General features: G+C 53.1%; 1 protein-coding gene across 1 annotated transcript in view; it reads right to left on the bottom strand.

Moving 5' to 3' along the window:
- Positions 1–720: 720 nt before the first annotated feature.
- The window catches only part of CLSTN3 (calsyntenin 3), a 32,463-nt gene continuing 20,657 nt past the window's right edge, over positions 721–12,526 (bottom strand). Inside the window, exons 17-18 of the mRNA XM_002922217.4 lie at positions 7,404–7,606; positions 721–7,178 (exon numbers count right to left, since the gene is read on the bottom strand). Of these exons, the coding sequence (XP_002922263.1) occupies positions 7,038–7,178; positions 7,404–7,606 (344 nt within the window). The 3' untranslated portion in view covers positions 721–7,037. The remainder of the gene's footprint in view (positions 7,179–7,403; positions 7,607–12,526) is intronic.

The raw sequence follows: 12,526 nt of genomic DNA, 5'->3' as shown, positions 1-12,526 counted from the left end.
AATAATTCTCACCAGTGAACTCACTGCTCACTCTCCTAGTAGAGTTTCCTGTGTGGAACGTAGGGCTGGGCTTTCAGTTAGACCAGCTCACAATTCACAGTGCAAATCAGGGCATCTCTTGCATGCTACCTTATCCCGTCTTGGATAGATGAACCCCTACTGCACCCCACCTAGCTCTCAGCAAATTTCCCTTCGCTGATTTGGTCCTCCATTCCTTCTCTGTTTTGCTTGTCTTACCCAATGCTCTAGCCCTGTCACCGGCCTCTCTTCTAATCCTCTAATTAAGGGGTATCAAATTCACATAAATCTTTTCCCATTCATACCCACCTGGCCTGACCTCTGAGACCGCAGGCTCCTTTCCTATGTGTCTAGCCTGTCTTCAAGACCATAAATCTTTCTTCCAATGAAGTCTATCCCTTCCTCCAGCTTAATCAGCCTTCTATTTCTCTTTCCGTTTTCCACCTCTTCTGTTCCAGGAGTAAAACCAAATTCTCCTGTTGTTGCTATTGTTTTTCACTTGATCTTAGCCAAAAGGCCGAGAAGCGATTGTGGTGGTGTTCTCAAGCAGTTCTTCCCAACTTCTTGAGCAAACATGATTCTTAGAGCCAGAAAGCTCAAGACACAGACCTTTTTTAAATCACCTTCCTGAGCCTTTAGGTTTGCCATCAGTTCAATTATTTATCTTAACAAGAAAATGGTATATCCCATATATATAATAAAGGAACCCCACTTCTTTTGATCTCTTTATTGAAAAAAAATACACCACCCTTGGTAGGTGAAGCTGCAAGATTCAAATTCATGCCCAAGGACTGGATAATTAACCAAAGGAGTATAAAGGATACAATTTCAGAGCCACCTTGAAATGATTGGAGGTAACTCCAGGCCTCTCCACACCCCATCCCCTTGTTGCATAACACAGTCTCCAATGACAGTAAGAGGCTGACCAGGCACAGCCCAACTGCGCCTGCACAAAGTTCACACACAAACATGCTTGGGAGTGTCATTTGCTTCCTTTGACGTTTGAGGCCCAACCTGAACACCTGGCTGAAAAACACAGCAGAACAAGAAGTTATCCCATCTACCAACACCTTACCTAGAAAGACTTCATAGCTAAAATTCTGCCCATTTTGAAGTGAGATCAAAAGACCATCTATTTGGTGAACTAATCTCTATTTTTCCTTTAACTGCAGCTCCAGGTCACCTTCACCCACCTAGCTCAAGGTCAGCCGCAGGAGTCGGCGCCTGAAAGCCTGTGAACTCTTGACTACTAAAATCCCAGCAGTCCCTGTTGCTGAAGCCCCCACCTATTAAAAAATAACCCTGTGCCCATTTAAAACAGCCTGGTAACTATAAAAATAGTCACTCTCCTATGTGATTAGCCATAATAAGCTTCTGTAAGCCGCCAAGGTGAGAGAAAACCCAAGTGCGCCTGACTCCAAAGTATATGTTCAAAACCACAAGCCTGGGCTTTGGATGAAAGAAACTTCAGGGATCCTGCCATCGCCAAGACTTTGCATTTCTAAAGACCCCATTGCCACTGGGGCTAGGGATGGTTTTGCCCATCTCCCAGTAATTAATAATAATAGCTAATGTAATATGCTGATTCTGAGTTACTACAGAAAAAGTTACCTTACTTAAGCCTCATTCATCCTTTTAGTAAGCAATTCCCCTTGTTAGGTGATGAACAAAAGCTTAAAGAAGTTAAAGACCAAGACTGGACCCCGAGTTGCTGGGATCCGAACATAGGAACCTGACAGCAAAGCCCACCTCAACCCCTCCTCCCCACCACTTTCCCTGGCAAGAGGTGCCCCTCTGGGCTTTTGGACTTTCTCAAAGTGACAAGATGGCAGTTCAAGAATAGGGTCCTGAGCTAGAAAGTCATTGGCCCAGTGGTCTGTGAGGGGACAGCTGAACTTGCAGGAGACAAGGTAGTGTGAACAGCCCAAGTCCACCTTGGGCCTGGTGCCCTGGGCCCTTGCCCAGTTGTTGGGTGGAAGTTGCATTACCCTCTCTTCACTGCTTCATGCCTTTTGGACTCTACCCTCTCTGTAGTGTGGCGGAATGAAGGAAGACTAACCCCCCTCCAGTGGCCTAAGCAAAAATCAGAGGTCTTCTCAAATGCTGCTATGGCCAGTTAATAACCCCCCAGAGCCAGCCATACTGCAGCCCATGGGAAGAGGGCAGCATAATCCCAACCCACACACGCTTGAGGAGAAAAGACCACATGTGATGGGGGAGGTGGGAGGGGGCTGTAGAGTTGGGGTGAGAGCTTCAAAATTCGGGGTCAGGTCCTGGAGACTGGATATTTGGGATAGAGGTTCCCTTATCCTTGTGGGTTATAATCCTCACCAGGTCCCATGGGGTTCCTACTTCTTTTCTGACAGAGCCAGCTCCACCACATCCCAGAGCCTCTATCCCCCCTCCTCCTACCCACTGTTGCTAAATTTAAACCCTCATCTGTCCTTTTCCTGTAGGATGTGAGTATTTTAAGGGAGTGACAGTGTGGTGCTGCAGAAGACGCAGTGACAGCAGCGCTGTGAAAATAAGCACCCCAGCTTCTCCCCTCTGTCTGTCAGACGCACCTGCCTGCTGGGGAATCACCCATCATCCTCCTCACCTAGCCCCCTTCCCTGCTCTGACTCTCTCCCAGGAGGGAGCTCACTGTGAGCCCTCAGCAGCACCCTGCGTGAGGAGAGGATCCCCAGAAGGTGGAGTCCAGGAAGACAGGAGCCACAGTACCACAGAGGTCCCAGCAGAACCACAGAAGAACATAATGGACACAAGCTCATCCTTGGTCCATGCTTGCAGACAGTGCCATGAAACATCCCAGTGTCCGAGGGACTCACCAGATGGATCAACACACAGCCCAGAGGAGCCCTGAGGTGTCATAAGTCTGGGGGATCCAGGGGACATGCTTTCAGGAGTCCCCAGGATGGAGATTAAAATCTGATGGGGAATATGAGATCTTCCATAGCTCCTAGAAGACCGGGAGCAAATTCGTCATTCTTGACCTCCCCCAACAAAGCTCCGGGGTGGGGGCTGGTAGGGGGGAAATGGAGGCCTCCTTATTGTTGCTGATTAGTGCATCAGCCCCCAGGATGCAGAGTGGAATCAGAGACTCTCGAAGTGGGCAGGGTGCTGTGTCCCCCTGCCCAGAAGGCACAGGTAAGTTTTCAGGTCTCTGGCCTGGTAACAGGAAGAAGGACACACTCTATTCTTGAACTGGTGACAGCGTGGCTTTTCCCAAGGGCACAGCTTTTCATCATGCACCTTTCAGCAAGCTAATCAATTTACACTGCAGAGAATGGACCTAAGGGGAAAACAGCCTCCCGATGCAGAAGGAAAGGTCTGAGTTAGGCCAACGGAGATGTGTTTGCTGTTTCTAATTAACTTGAGAATAGGTAAATTGGAAACCCTGTCCAAGGCCTGGCATCCGGAGGCTTTACCAGCTGCTGTGAGGGAGGGTAGAGAGCATCCTTCTAGGAGATCTTGAGCAACAAAATAAAAACCCATTTGGACTCCTGCCTGGTGCCCTTTCCCTGCATGATTGTAGCTGGCGTCTTGCCTCACTCATGACTCCTATTTCTAGTGTGTGTGTGTGTGTGTGTGTGTGTGTGTGTGTGTGTGTGTGTGAAGTGGTGGGGTGTGTGGAGAGGACAAAGAGACAGGGACAGAGAGATTGTGAGAGGGAGGGTGGGCCAGCAAGCAAGAGCGACAGTTTGCGACAGGTGGTGGCCCAAGGAGTTCAAGGTCTTCTCTAGGCCTCCAGACTCCTACTTCCACCCTCAGCCCTCATGACACATCTACCTGCCCAACTGTCATAGAGGGAGAGAGTAGTCACCAAGGGCTGAGATCTGGGGTGTCAGACGCTGAGGGAGGGTGATGAGAAGAGACAGGAAAGCTTACAGCTATTCGATCTAACTGGGGATCAGAGATTCTGACTGTGGAGTCTCCGGGAATCAAATGCAGAATGATACGCTTCAGAAGAAACCCATTTGGTCCCCAAGACAGATGACCCAGGAAGATCGGAAGTCAGACCAAGGTTTGGCAGAGGTTGAGAGAAAGTCTCTATGCTGTCACTTGCTCTGCATGCTGCAGGTGTCTGTACGTCAGGGGGCGGTGGGCAAGTTCACAACAAGGTTGCCCTCTCCTCCACCTGCTCCCTGGAGCCAAGGCTTGAGCCAGAGGTAAATAAAGACTCCAGTCTCAGCCACACTGGAGGGGCTCCAAGAGCCAACACAAGAATAATGGGATCCCCTGCGTGGGAAGCTGCAGTCCCTGAGACCAGAGCCGGGTGAGGCCTGGAAGGGATAGCAGGAGGGAGGAGAAGGAGGTAACTCACTCAAATCTCTCTCACACCCTTTGAGAGTGAAGGCCCTCAGATGTCTGAAGGCTGTACTGTGGAGCCGTCACCGGAGCTTCTGAGGGAGTCCGGGTCGAACAGGTAGGTAGGTCGAATACCCACTTGGTATTCCTGCAGCTGTCATGCTGGGAGGCCCCGGCTATAGGAGGGCTGCAGCAGGGCATCTGTGTGGTGCTCTGTGCACTGACCCCCCAGGCCAGAGGCCCCCAGAGCCCCTCTCCTCCTGCTAATAAAGTCTTCTCTGAGCCTGAGAGCCACGCACATCACCTCGCTCGTATTCCCGGAGCTCCTACCGTGTGCCAGGCACCGCGCGAGTTGCTGAGAATACAGCAGACCAACCGCGTCGTGGAGACAGACACGTGCCACAGCCTTGAAGGAGGGGCTGTGGCAGGGGCGTGATCAAGGGGCACCAGACCACACACTTCCTGGAAGAGGCAACATTCCAACGGAGTCTTCAGTGATGCATGGAAGACGGCGAGGTGCACGAGGGGAAAGGGCACACTAGGCACAGGGGAACAGCACATGCAAAGACATGGAGGCACTGGAAGAGCAGGGTGAGCTTGGAGAAGCGCCAGTGGTTTGTGCGACGGGAGCCCAGGTGCACAGAGGAGGCGGGCAGACAGGGCCAGGGAAAGAGGGAGGCAGGGCCTGACCCCCTGCATGAGAAGACCTCCCAAGATGTCAGGACTTGACCCTGGCAGTGACAGGGAGGCCAGGACAGCTCTCAGTAGGAGAGTGGCGTAACCAGAGCTGCACTTTAGAAAGGTCCCTCAGATCCAAAGTTTAGCTGGACTAGAGCAAGACACCCCAGGGCAGGGAGAACAGGTGGGACGAGGCCGGCAGGAAGGAGGCTCTTGCAACAGACAGGCAACAGGCATGTCTTGAGACAGCAGCAGCAGTAGGGGAAAGGGAAAGAAAGACACATTCAAGAGATTTTAAGGGGTAAAATTCACAGGATCTAGTCACCATTTGGACATGAGGTTAAGGGAGAGGGGAAAATGGAGACAGACTCCCAGGCTTCTGGCTTCGGTAAATGCATGAAAGAGGAAAGGGATAGGTAGGCAACGGAGTAAGAAGAGTGGGAATCCGGCAAAGGGTAGCTTCAAGGCCCCAGCTGCCTGGGTGGAGACGACAATGTGTAGTTGTACACAGGGCTGGGGAAGGGGGTGTGGGAGGGAGCCACACAGGTGGTGGCGTCAACACACAGCTGGTAGATGAAGCCATAGGTAAGGTCAGGCACCAGGCAGGAGTCAGACTGGACCCTGGGTGGAGTCTGGGCGGGGCCAGTGAGCTCCACCGCCCCCTCAACTGTGTTACTGAGAATCACAGAGAAACACCGATACTCCAAGCTCCTCATGGGACAGAAAGGAATTAAGACGTGGATCCCTGGTATTTCTGGGACAGGGAGAGCACCAGAAGGATGCTCCCAGTACAGTTTCCTCTTCTGAAATGAGCCCATCTGTTTCCTGTTCCTTACTACCTGGGGAACGTGAACCAGAGCCTGTTTTCTCGTTACAAACAGTAGGGTAGCCTGCCCTCTAGCCCTGGACTCCCGGGCTAGAAGCTCCGGGCAGAATCTCCAAGAGACGAGGAGGGGCTGACAGGGTCTCCCCCAAAGCCCAGGCATGCGGGCGCTCCCTGAATCGTCTATGCTTTTCTTGGGGGTGCTGAAGGAAGAAGGCAGTGGGGCCAATAGTATCACATTCCCAGTGGCCTGGATTCTGGAGATTTACCTGGGGGGTGCTTTGACACCCTGCCCTCTCACTGCAGCCCCGCTCAAAAACCCCAATGGGCCCTGGGACCGGAAAGCCTGCCACCTACACCACACCCACAGGGGATCAGGCAGGCAGGAGGCGGCTCACAGAGCTTTTTCTGGTTGTTTTATTTGAAAACCCTAGGGTGTGTCCTCTCCCTCACCACACCCATCCCCCTACCCCCACCCCAGGACATGACGATGCCACACACACACACAAGGCTGTGAGCTGCACACGGAACACAGGGGCTGCGCTCACAGCAACATGAAAAAATATACATTATATATAATACCTGGGCCCCCGCCCCGCCACTCCGCCTGCCATCCCCACAACCTGGCCACAACCAGGTCACAATGGAAGGGGTAGGGGCTGCAGGACCTCAGGCAAGGAGAAGAGAGGAAAGAGGACAGGAAAGGAAGGAGAGTGGGCAAGGTGAAGAAGCAGGGGTCCCTGGAGTGAAATGGAAAGAGAGAGAGGGGAGGGGACAGAAGAGAAGCCGTGAAGGCCCAGCTGAGGGAGTACCAGGGAAGGAAGGCCTCCATGGACAGAAGAATAGGGAAAGGTTCCCTTCAATCCTACCCCCCCGCTGCTAGTGATGACCCCATCCCCCATGCAGCACATGGCTGGTGGGGGGGACAGAGACCTGGGCAAGCTAAGCGGCCACTGCCTTGGGGACAGAGAAGGCAGCCCAAGTCTTTTGGGGAACAGAAGCCCAGAGGCACAGGAGAGAGGTGGGCTGGGGGTGGGGGGTGGGGGTGGTGGATCCCAGCGGGGCCCACTGGGATTTGGGAATTAAAGGACAACTCATTCTGAAGAACTCTCTCTCTATTGGTCTCTTCTCTCAGAATGTCCTTGTCTCTTTTCTAGGGGTGTCTCTGTCTCACCAGGGCAGAATTCTCTGTTCAGGGAGGAGTGTAGCCTTAGTAGCGGTGTGGAGGGGTCTCAATGATGCGTCTCTCATTGCTGCTGGGGGAGTCCGCTGCCTCTGAGTCACTGCTGTCCTCGTCCTCCTGTTGGCCACCAGCAGCCCCTGCCACACAGGCCTGCCGATTCTGGTAGGACTGGATAAAGTGGGAGCAGAGAGCACGAGGCTCAGTGGTCCGCACACTCCCCAGAGCCTCTCCTGTGGGGACCACGCTCCCTCGGGCCCCTTACCCCACACCCTCAAACTTTTCCCCTTCCCACTCAAGGCAGCTCATCCTGGAGCTTTTTGCCCAGGGCCCAGCCATGGAGATACTCCAGCTGCTTCTTGACTGTAGACTGCCCCCCTTCCCAGTGCCACTCACCTCCATGGGGTTCACGATAATGGTGAGCGCTGAGTCATCCCAGAAGAGGTCAGGGTCCTTGGGGTCACTGGAGGCCTCTGGAGGCCCGCCGGCCCCTGACACACGGCGGTGAAGGGAGTGGATACGCACGAGGCCCAAGATGACCATAAGCACCAGGAAGCCCACACACACCACAATGACGAGAGTCGCCGCGCTGGGGACCACTGCAGGGACAGCATGCAGTGAGGAGACCGCCAGGCACCCCTGCAGGGACTTGGCACAGCAGGGAGCGGGGGATGGGGGGGCCCAGGGGAAGAGGGAGTCCTGGAGTAAGAAAAGACAGGATCCCTGATGGCCCAGAAGGGGGGAATACCCTGTGCAAGCTGGAGGACGAAGAGAGCTCTATTGAGAAGAGCAAGAGATAGGGAGGAAAGTGTGGAAGAGCTGCTAAGGCCAAAGGGACAGAGACAGAGGGAGGGAGGTGTCCCAAGCGGGGCATGGGCCAGGGGAGGAGAAATCCCTGCCCAATGCTGTCGTGAGCAGCCCTGTTCTCCGCAGACACAGGTGTAAGGATTGGAGCCTACGGTCATTCTGCCCATGCCTTCCCCACTCAGGAAGTGGCCACTCAGCCTAGGGAAGAGGTGCCGGGCGGGGGGGGGGGGGGGGGAAGGGGAGAGGNGCAGCCACACAGGCTCAACGGTGCAAGAGGAGAGCATGTCCTCCTGCATCCTAAGAGGCAAAGCAGGCCCCAAGCCTGGCCTGGCAGCCAGAAGGAGATACTAGTGCCCCAAGCTGGGGGACAGGCCCCAGGGGCAAGCAGCAGCCCCTTCACTTACCCACCTGGACTGAGCTCATTCCTGCTCTGTGACACCTCTCTTCTCCCTGTGCGCTCAGGGCTCCTGGGCATCCGGGGCTCCCTGCTCCTCCCAAATTTCCCCCTGAGGTATACCCACCTCCCCCACGGCCCCGTCACGCCTCTGGCCCCGCAGCCTCACTTGGATGCCTCGGCTCAGGGGAGCACAGACCCTGAAGGGCAGCGAGACAGAGAAAGGCGCGTGCACGCGCACGCAGACCCTGTAGCTGATGGCGGCAAAGCAGACGTGGACACACAAGCACGTGCCCAGGAAAAGTGTGTGGCCACACAGCTGGACGAGAGCCGCCACCGCCTGCACCCGAGCCAGGACTCTGCCAGCCTGCACCCCCGCCCGCACCAGCCACCTGGCAGCCTGTGCGCACAGCAGGAGCAAAGGGAGGCGTCTGAGGGTCTCCAGCAAGGCGTAGCAGAGCCATAGTTGCAGCGTCACCCAGCTCCCCGCCAGCTGGGCGCACCAGGCAACCCCCTGAAGGAGGACATATACAGCGCAGACACGGGCAGTGCGGGCCACAGAGCAAGCAGCCGCGAGCACGGCCCTGGCCACCTGTCGCGCACACACACACAGAGCCTGGAGCGGCAGGAGCAGGCAAAGCAGGAGAGCCCGCAGCCCCACCGACAGCACGTGGGGGCGGCGGTCCCACATCCAGGTCCCCAGGCTGAGGGCCTGCACAGGCAGCTGGGTCACTGCACCCCACATGCGAGCACACCCCTGCTCACTGTTTGTGTGCACAGAAGCTCACCCAACCACGGAGGGCTCGTGGGGCCCAGGATCCGGACAGTCCCGCGGCCGAGGGATGATTACATATATGCGTCACCCAGCTCCCCGCACACAGCCCACACCCGAATCTCCCAGGCCCAAATTCCCGCACAGCCTTGAAGACTCACACGTTGAGAGAGAGAGCAGAACACAAAGGGACACACAGCACGGGCAGCCACGCACACAGCCTGTTGCGTTCCCCTCCTCCCCAGCCACCAGCACCTGCAGACTGCCACAAGCTCCGCGGCCAGCCAGGAGTGTGGAGAACACCCTGCGTGAGCAAGCATGCTAACCTCGCACCTCCCTGAGGCCACACTGATGGCTCTCTGCCAAGTTGGTCCCCATCCTGACCTGACCCATAGCTCACTTGGGGCCACTTGTCGATGAGAGCTGATCCTGCTAAACAGGGCCGGCTGGCTCCCTGGGTACTGGCTCTAGGGCAGAGATGGCTAGCTCAGCATTTCTCAACTGCCTAGGGATGGGGAGAAGGGAAGAAGGGGACAGAGGTGCTTTTTCTGACCACCTACAGGGAATAGTCCCTCCCAGGCCTCCGTGTCAGTGGGCAAGATCCAGGAACAGGAATCTGGCCAAGAGATGGCCCCTGTGGTTGAGCCCAGGCTCCAGAAGGAGTAGAGACCCTCTCCTGACTCAGAGAGGAGGCCATAGATGGCAAACTTGCTCTAGGAGCACAGCAATGGCAAGCCGAAGTTTCTGGCTTGTGCCTTAATCAAATGCATTTGTTCTTCTGAACCCCTAGCCTGGCGGGGGAAACGACAAGTTGATTGCCAGGAATAAGAAATGGCCCCGGAAAGACAAAATGCAGACCTGTATCTGCAGGCAAACAAGTAGAGTTAATTAATTTAAAATGAGCCTGGGAAGCCAGCGAGATGGCAGCATTTTAAAATTAGCGACAGACAAAAATCAAGAGTATATAAAAAGTGCAGTGAACCTTTCTTGCTGCATTAGATCCAAGCAGTTAACTCTGGCCTTGAATGACCTGAATGGCCAACATGAAGGGGTGTTTTATCAAATGGCCCCTGAGAAACGTGTTTCAGTTGGTTGTGAGGACACTGTTGAAAGCCCTGTCCACAGTCTTGCTTGGTGCCCCCTTTCTGACGAGCCTTGGGAGAAATTTCTTTCTGCTCTCAGTCCCAGGACTTTTCTTGAAATACTGGTTGGCTCTTATCATACGACTCCCATAAGTGCTCAGGTCTCCTTTTGCTTAAGCTGCAAGGAAGCTCTGAGTCCAAATTCTGGCCCACTCTGGCAACCCCAAGTATTTCAGAGTATATGTATTTTATGGGTGGACTTTATATCCACCCGCACTTTATTCTTCTTTCAGAATTGTCCTTTCCTCCCCACTCTCTAGTTCATTTTCTATGCTTACCCTATTTCCTTTTTTTTTTTAAAAAGTAGGCTCCACGTCCAGCGTGTGCTCACCACCCTGAGATCAAGACCTGAGCTGAGACCAAGAGTCGGATGCTTAGCCACACAGGTGCCCCTGTGCTTACTCTATTTCGTTGTAGGTCTTTCTGCAAAGCTTCAGAAACTTGTAGGAAACAACGCAGGGAAACAGTTCCCAAACTTTGCTGCACATTGGAATCACTTGGGGATCTTTAAAAACCACTGATGCCTGGCTCCCACCTCCATTGTGATTTAACTAGTATGGGGTGTAAAGTAACCTAGGCACCAAGCCTTTTTACAACTCCCCAGCCGATCCAAGGTGTATCAAAATTCAGGATGACTAGGTAAATATTGTCTTTATCATCTTGCCTCTCCCTTCTGGGACTGCCTTCTTCTCCCAAACCAGCTGTCCACCCCCAATTCTCAAATTCTCATTCTCTCTTCTGCTCATTCAAAATCCCTTCTACCCTTCGAGGTCCAAGCTCTAATTCTACCTGCACCATAAAACCCTCCCTAACTGTCCCAGTTCACACTGATCTCTCTTTTCTGGCACCCTTAGGAGCTTCGGAGAAATGAATCCCCTATCCCACTGGAGGGGATTATGCCTCCTTCGGTTTCCCCCTGGCTAGAGCAATTCGAAATTGCAAAGTCACCACTCCATAACACCACGCCTGCAGTTGGGAGGGTTCCTGGACACTGGGGAGGTGAGCAGAAGGAACACTGTGAAGAGTCAGAGGTGGTATATGGAATGGGTTTTATGAAGTGGATCTCCTGGTATGCTCAGGAGATGTCCATCTCCAGCGGCTTTAGGTGAACTATGAACTCTGCATCCTACTCAGGCCAAAATAAGGGGGAAAGCAAAAGCAAGCTGCCTCTATCAATTGAAATCTCAGAGAGAAGTTTGGTTGGCCTAGACATCAGCTCAGAACAGTGAACAAGGAGGCTGGGTTTCACTCTGAGGAGGTGAAACAAGGCAACCCTCACACACCCTGGAGCACATCCAGGCAGCTTCAGGGGATGAGGGGTGAGAAACACGGCCTACCAGGCCAGCCAGTGGGGCAACTAGCCACTTAGGGCTCAAAGCTCTGGGGTAGTTACAACAGGTATTCCCTCCCAGCAGAGAACAAAGACTGAGAATTCACCAGGCCCAGCAGTAATGTCAATGCAGAGTAGCAGGCCCCAGTATCCCACCCAGACAAGGTTGAGTGGGATGATTCCCAAGGGAAGTACTGAAAAAACAGCTAGGGAGTCACTGGGGGAGAGGGGTGGGAAGCTGGATCCGAGGGTCTTTTTAACAAAAATGGGTTTAGCTTGCTCACAAGTCTCTAAAGATCGTGTGAAGTGTCTATGAACCTTTGCAACTTGGTTACGCAATATGCTTCCTCTTCACCCCTACTTCCCTACTCCCTCCACTCCTACCTCCAACTGTTTTGTTATAGTGACTAAAAACACTTACAGAAGCCCCTGCAGTTATTTTCAGAGAGAGCAAGGAAGAAGGGAGTCAGCCCCAGGGAAAGGGAACACAAGGGACTCTAGTGGTGGCCACCACTTAAGGGGAGGAAATCGGACGGAATCCCTGGGGGGTACCAGGGAGCTGACCTCAGTCAAAATAAGCCCTAGGAAGTCCTCAGGATCTCCCCCAAATTAGATGCAACTATAAAGTAATGAAAGAGGAAGGAAGGAAGGAAGGAAGGAAGGAAGGAAGGAAGGAAGGAAGGAAGGAAGGAAAGGGAAGGGAAGGGAAAGGAAGGAAAGGGAAGGGAAAGAAAGGAAAGGAAAGGAAAGGAAAGGAAAGAGGAGAAAAAAAGAAAAGAAAAGAAAAGAAAAGAAAAGAAAAGAAAAGAAAAAAGAAAAGAAAAGAAAAGAAGGAAGGAAAGGGAAGGGAAAGAAAGGAAAGGAAAGGAAAGGAAAGGAAAGAGGAGAAAAAAAAGAAAAGAAAAGAAAAGAAAAGAAAAGAAAAGAAAAGAAAAAAGAAAAGAAAAGAAAAGAAAAAAGAAAAGAAAAGAAAAGAAAAGAAAAAAGAAAAGAAAAGAAAAAGCAAGCAAGCATCAAACATACCTGGAGAAGGTATGGAAGTCAATGGTTAGTGCACAGGCTCTGGAATCCTGC

The sequence above is a fragment of the Ailuropoda melanoleuca genome, chromosome 16, assembly GCF_002007445.2.
Source record: "Ailuropoda melanoleuca isolate Jingjing chromosome 16, ASM200744v2, whole genome shotgun sequence".
Classification (NCBI taxonomy): domain Eukaryota; kingdom Metazoa; phylum Chordata; class Mammalia; order Carnivora; family Ursidae; genus Ailuropoda; species Ailuropoda melanoleuca.
This window is presented reverse-complemented; position numbering and strand designations above follow the sequence as displayed.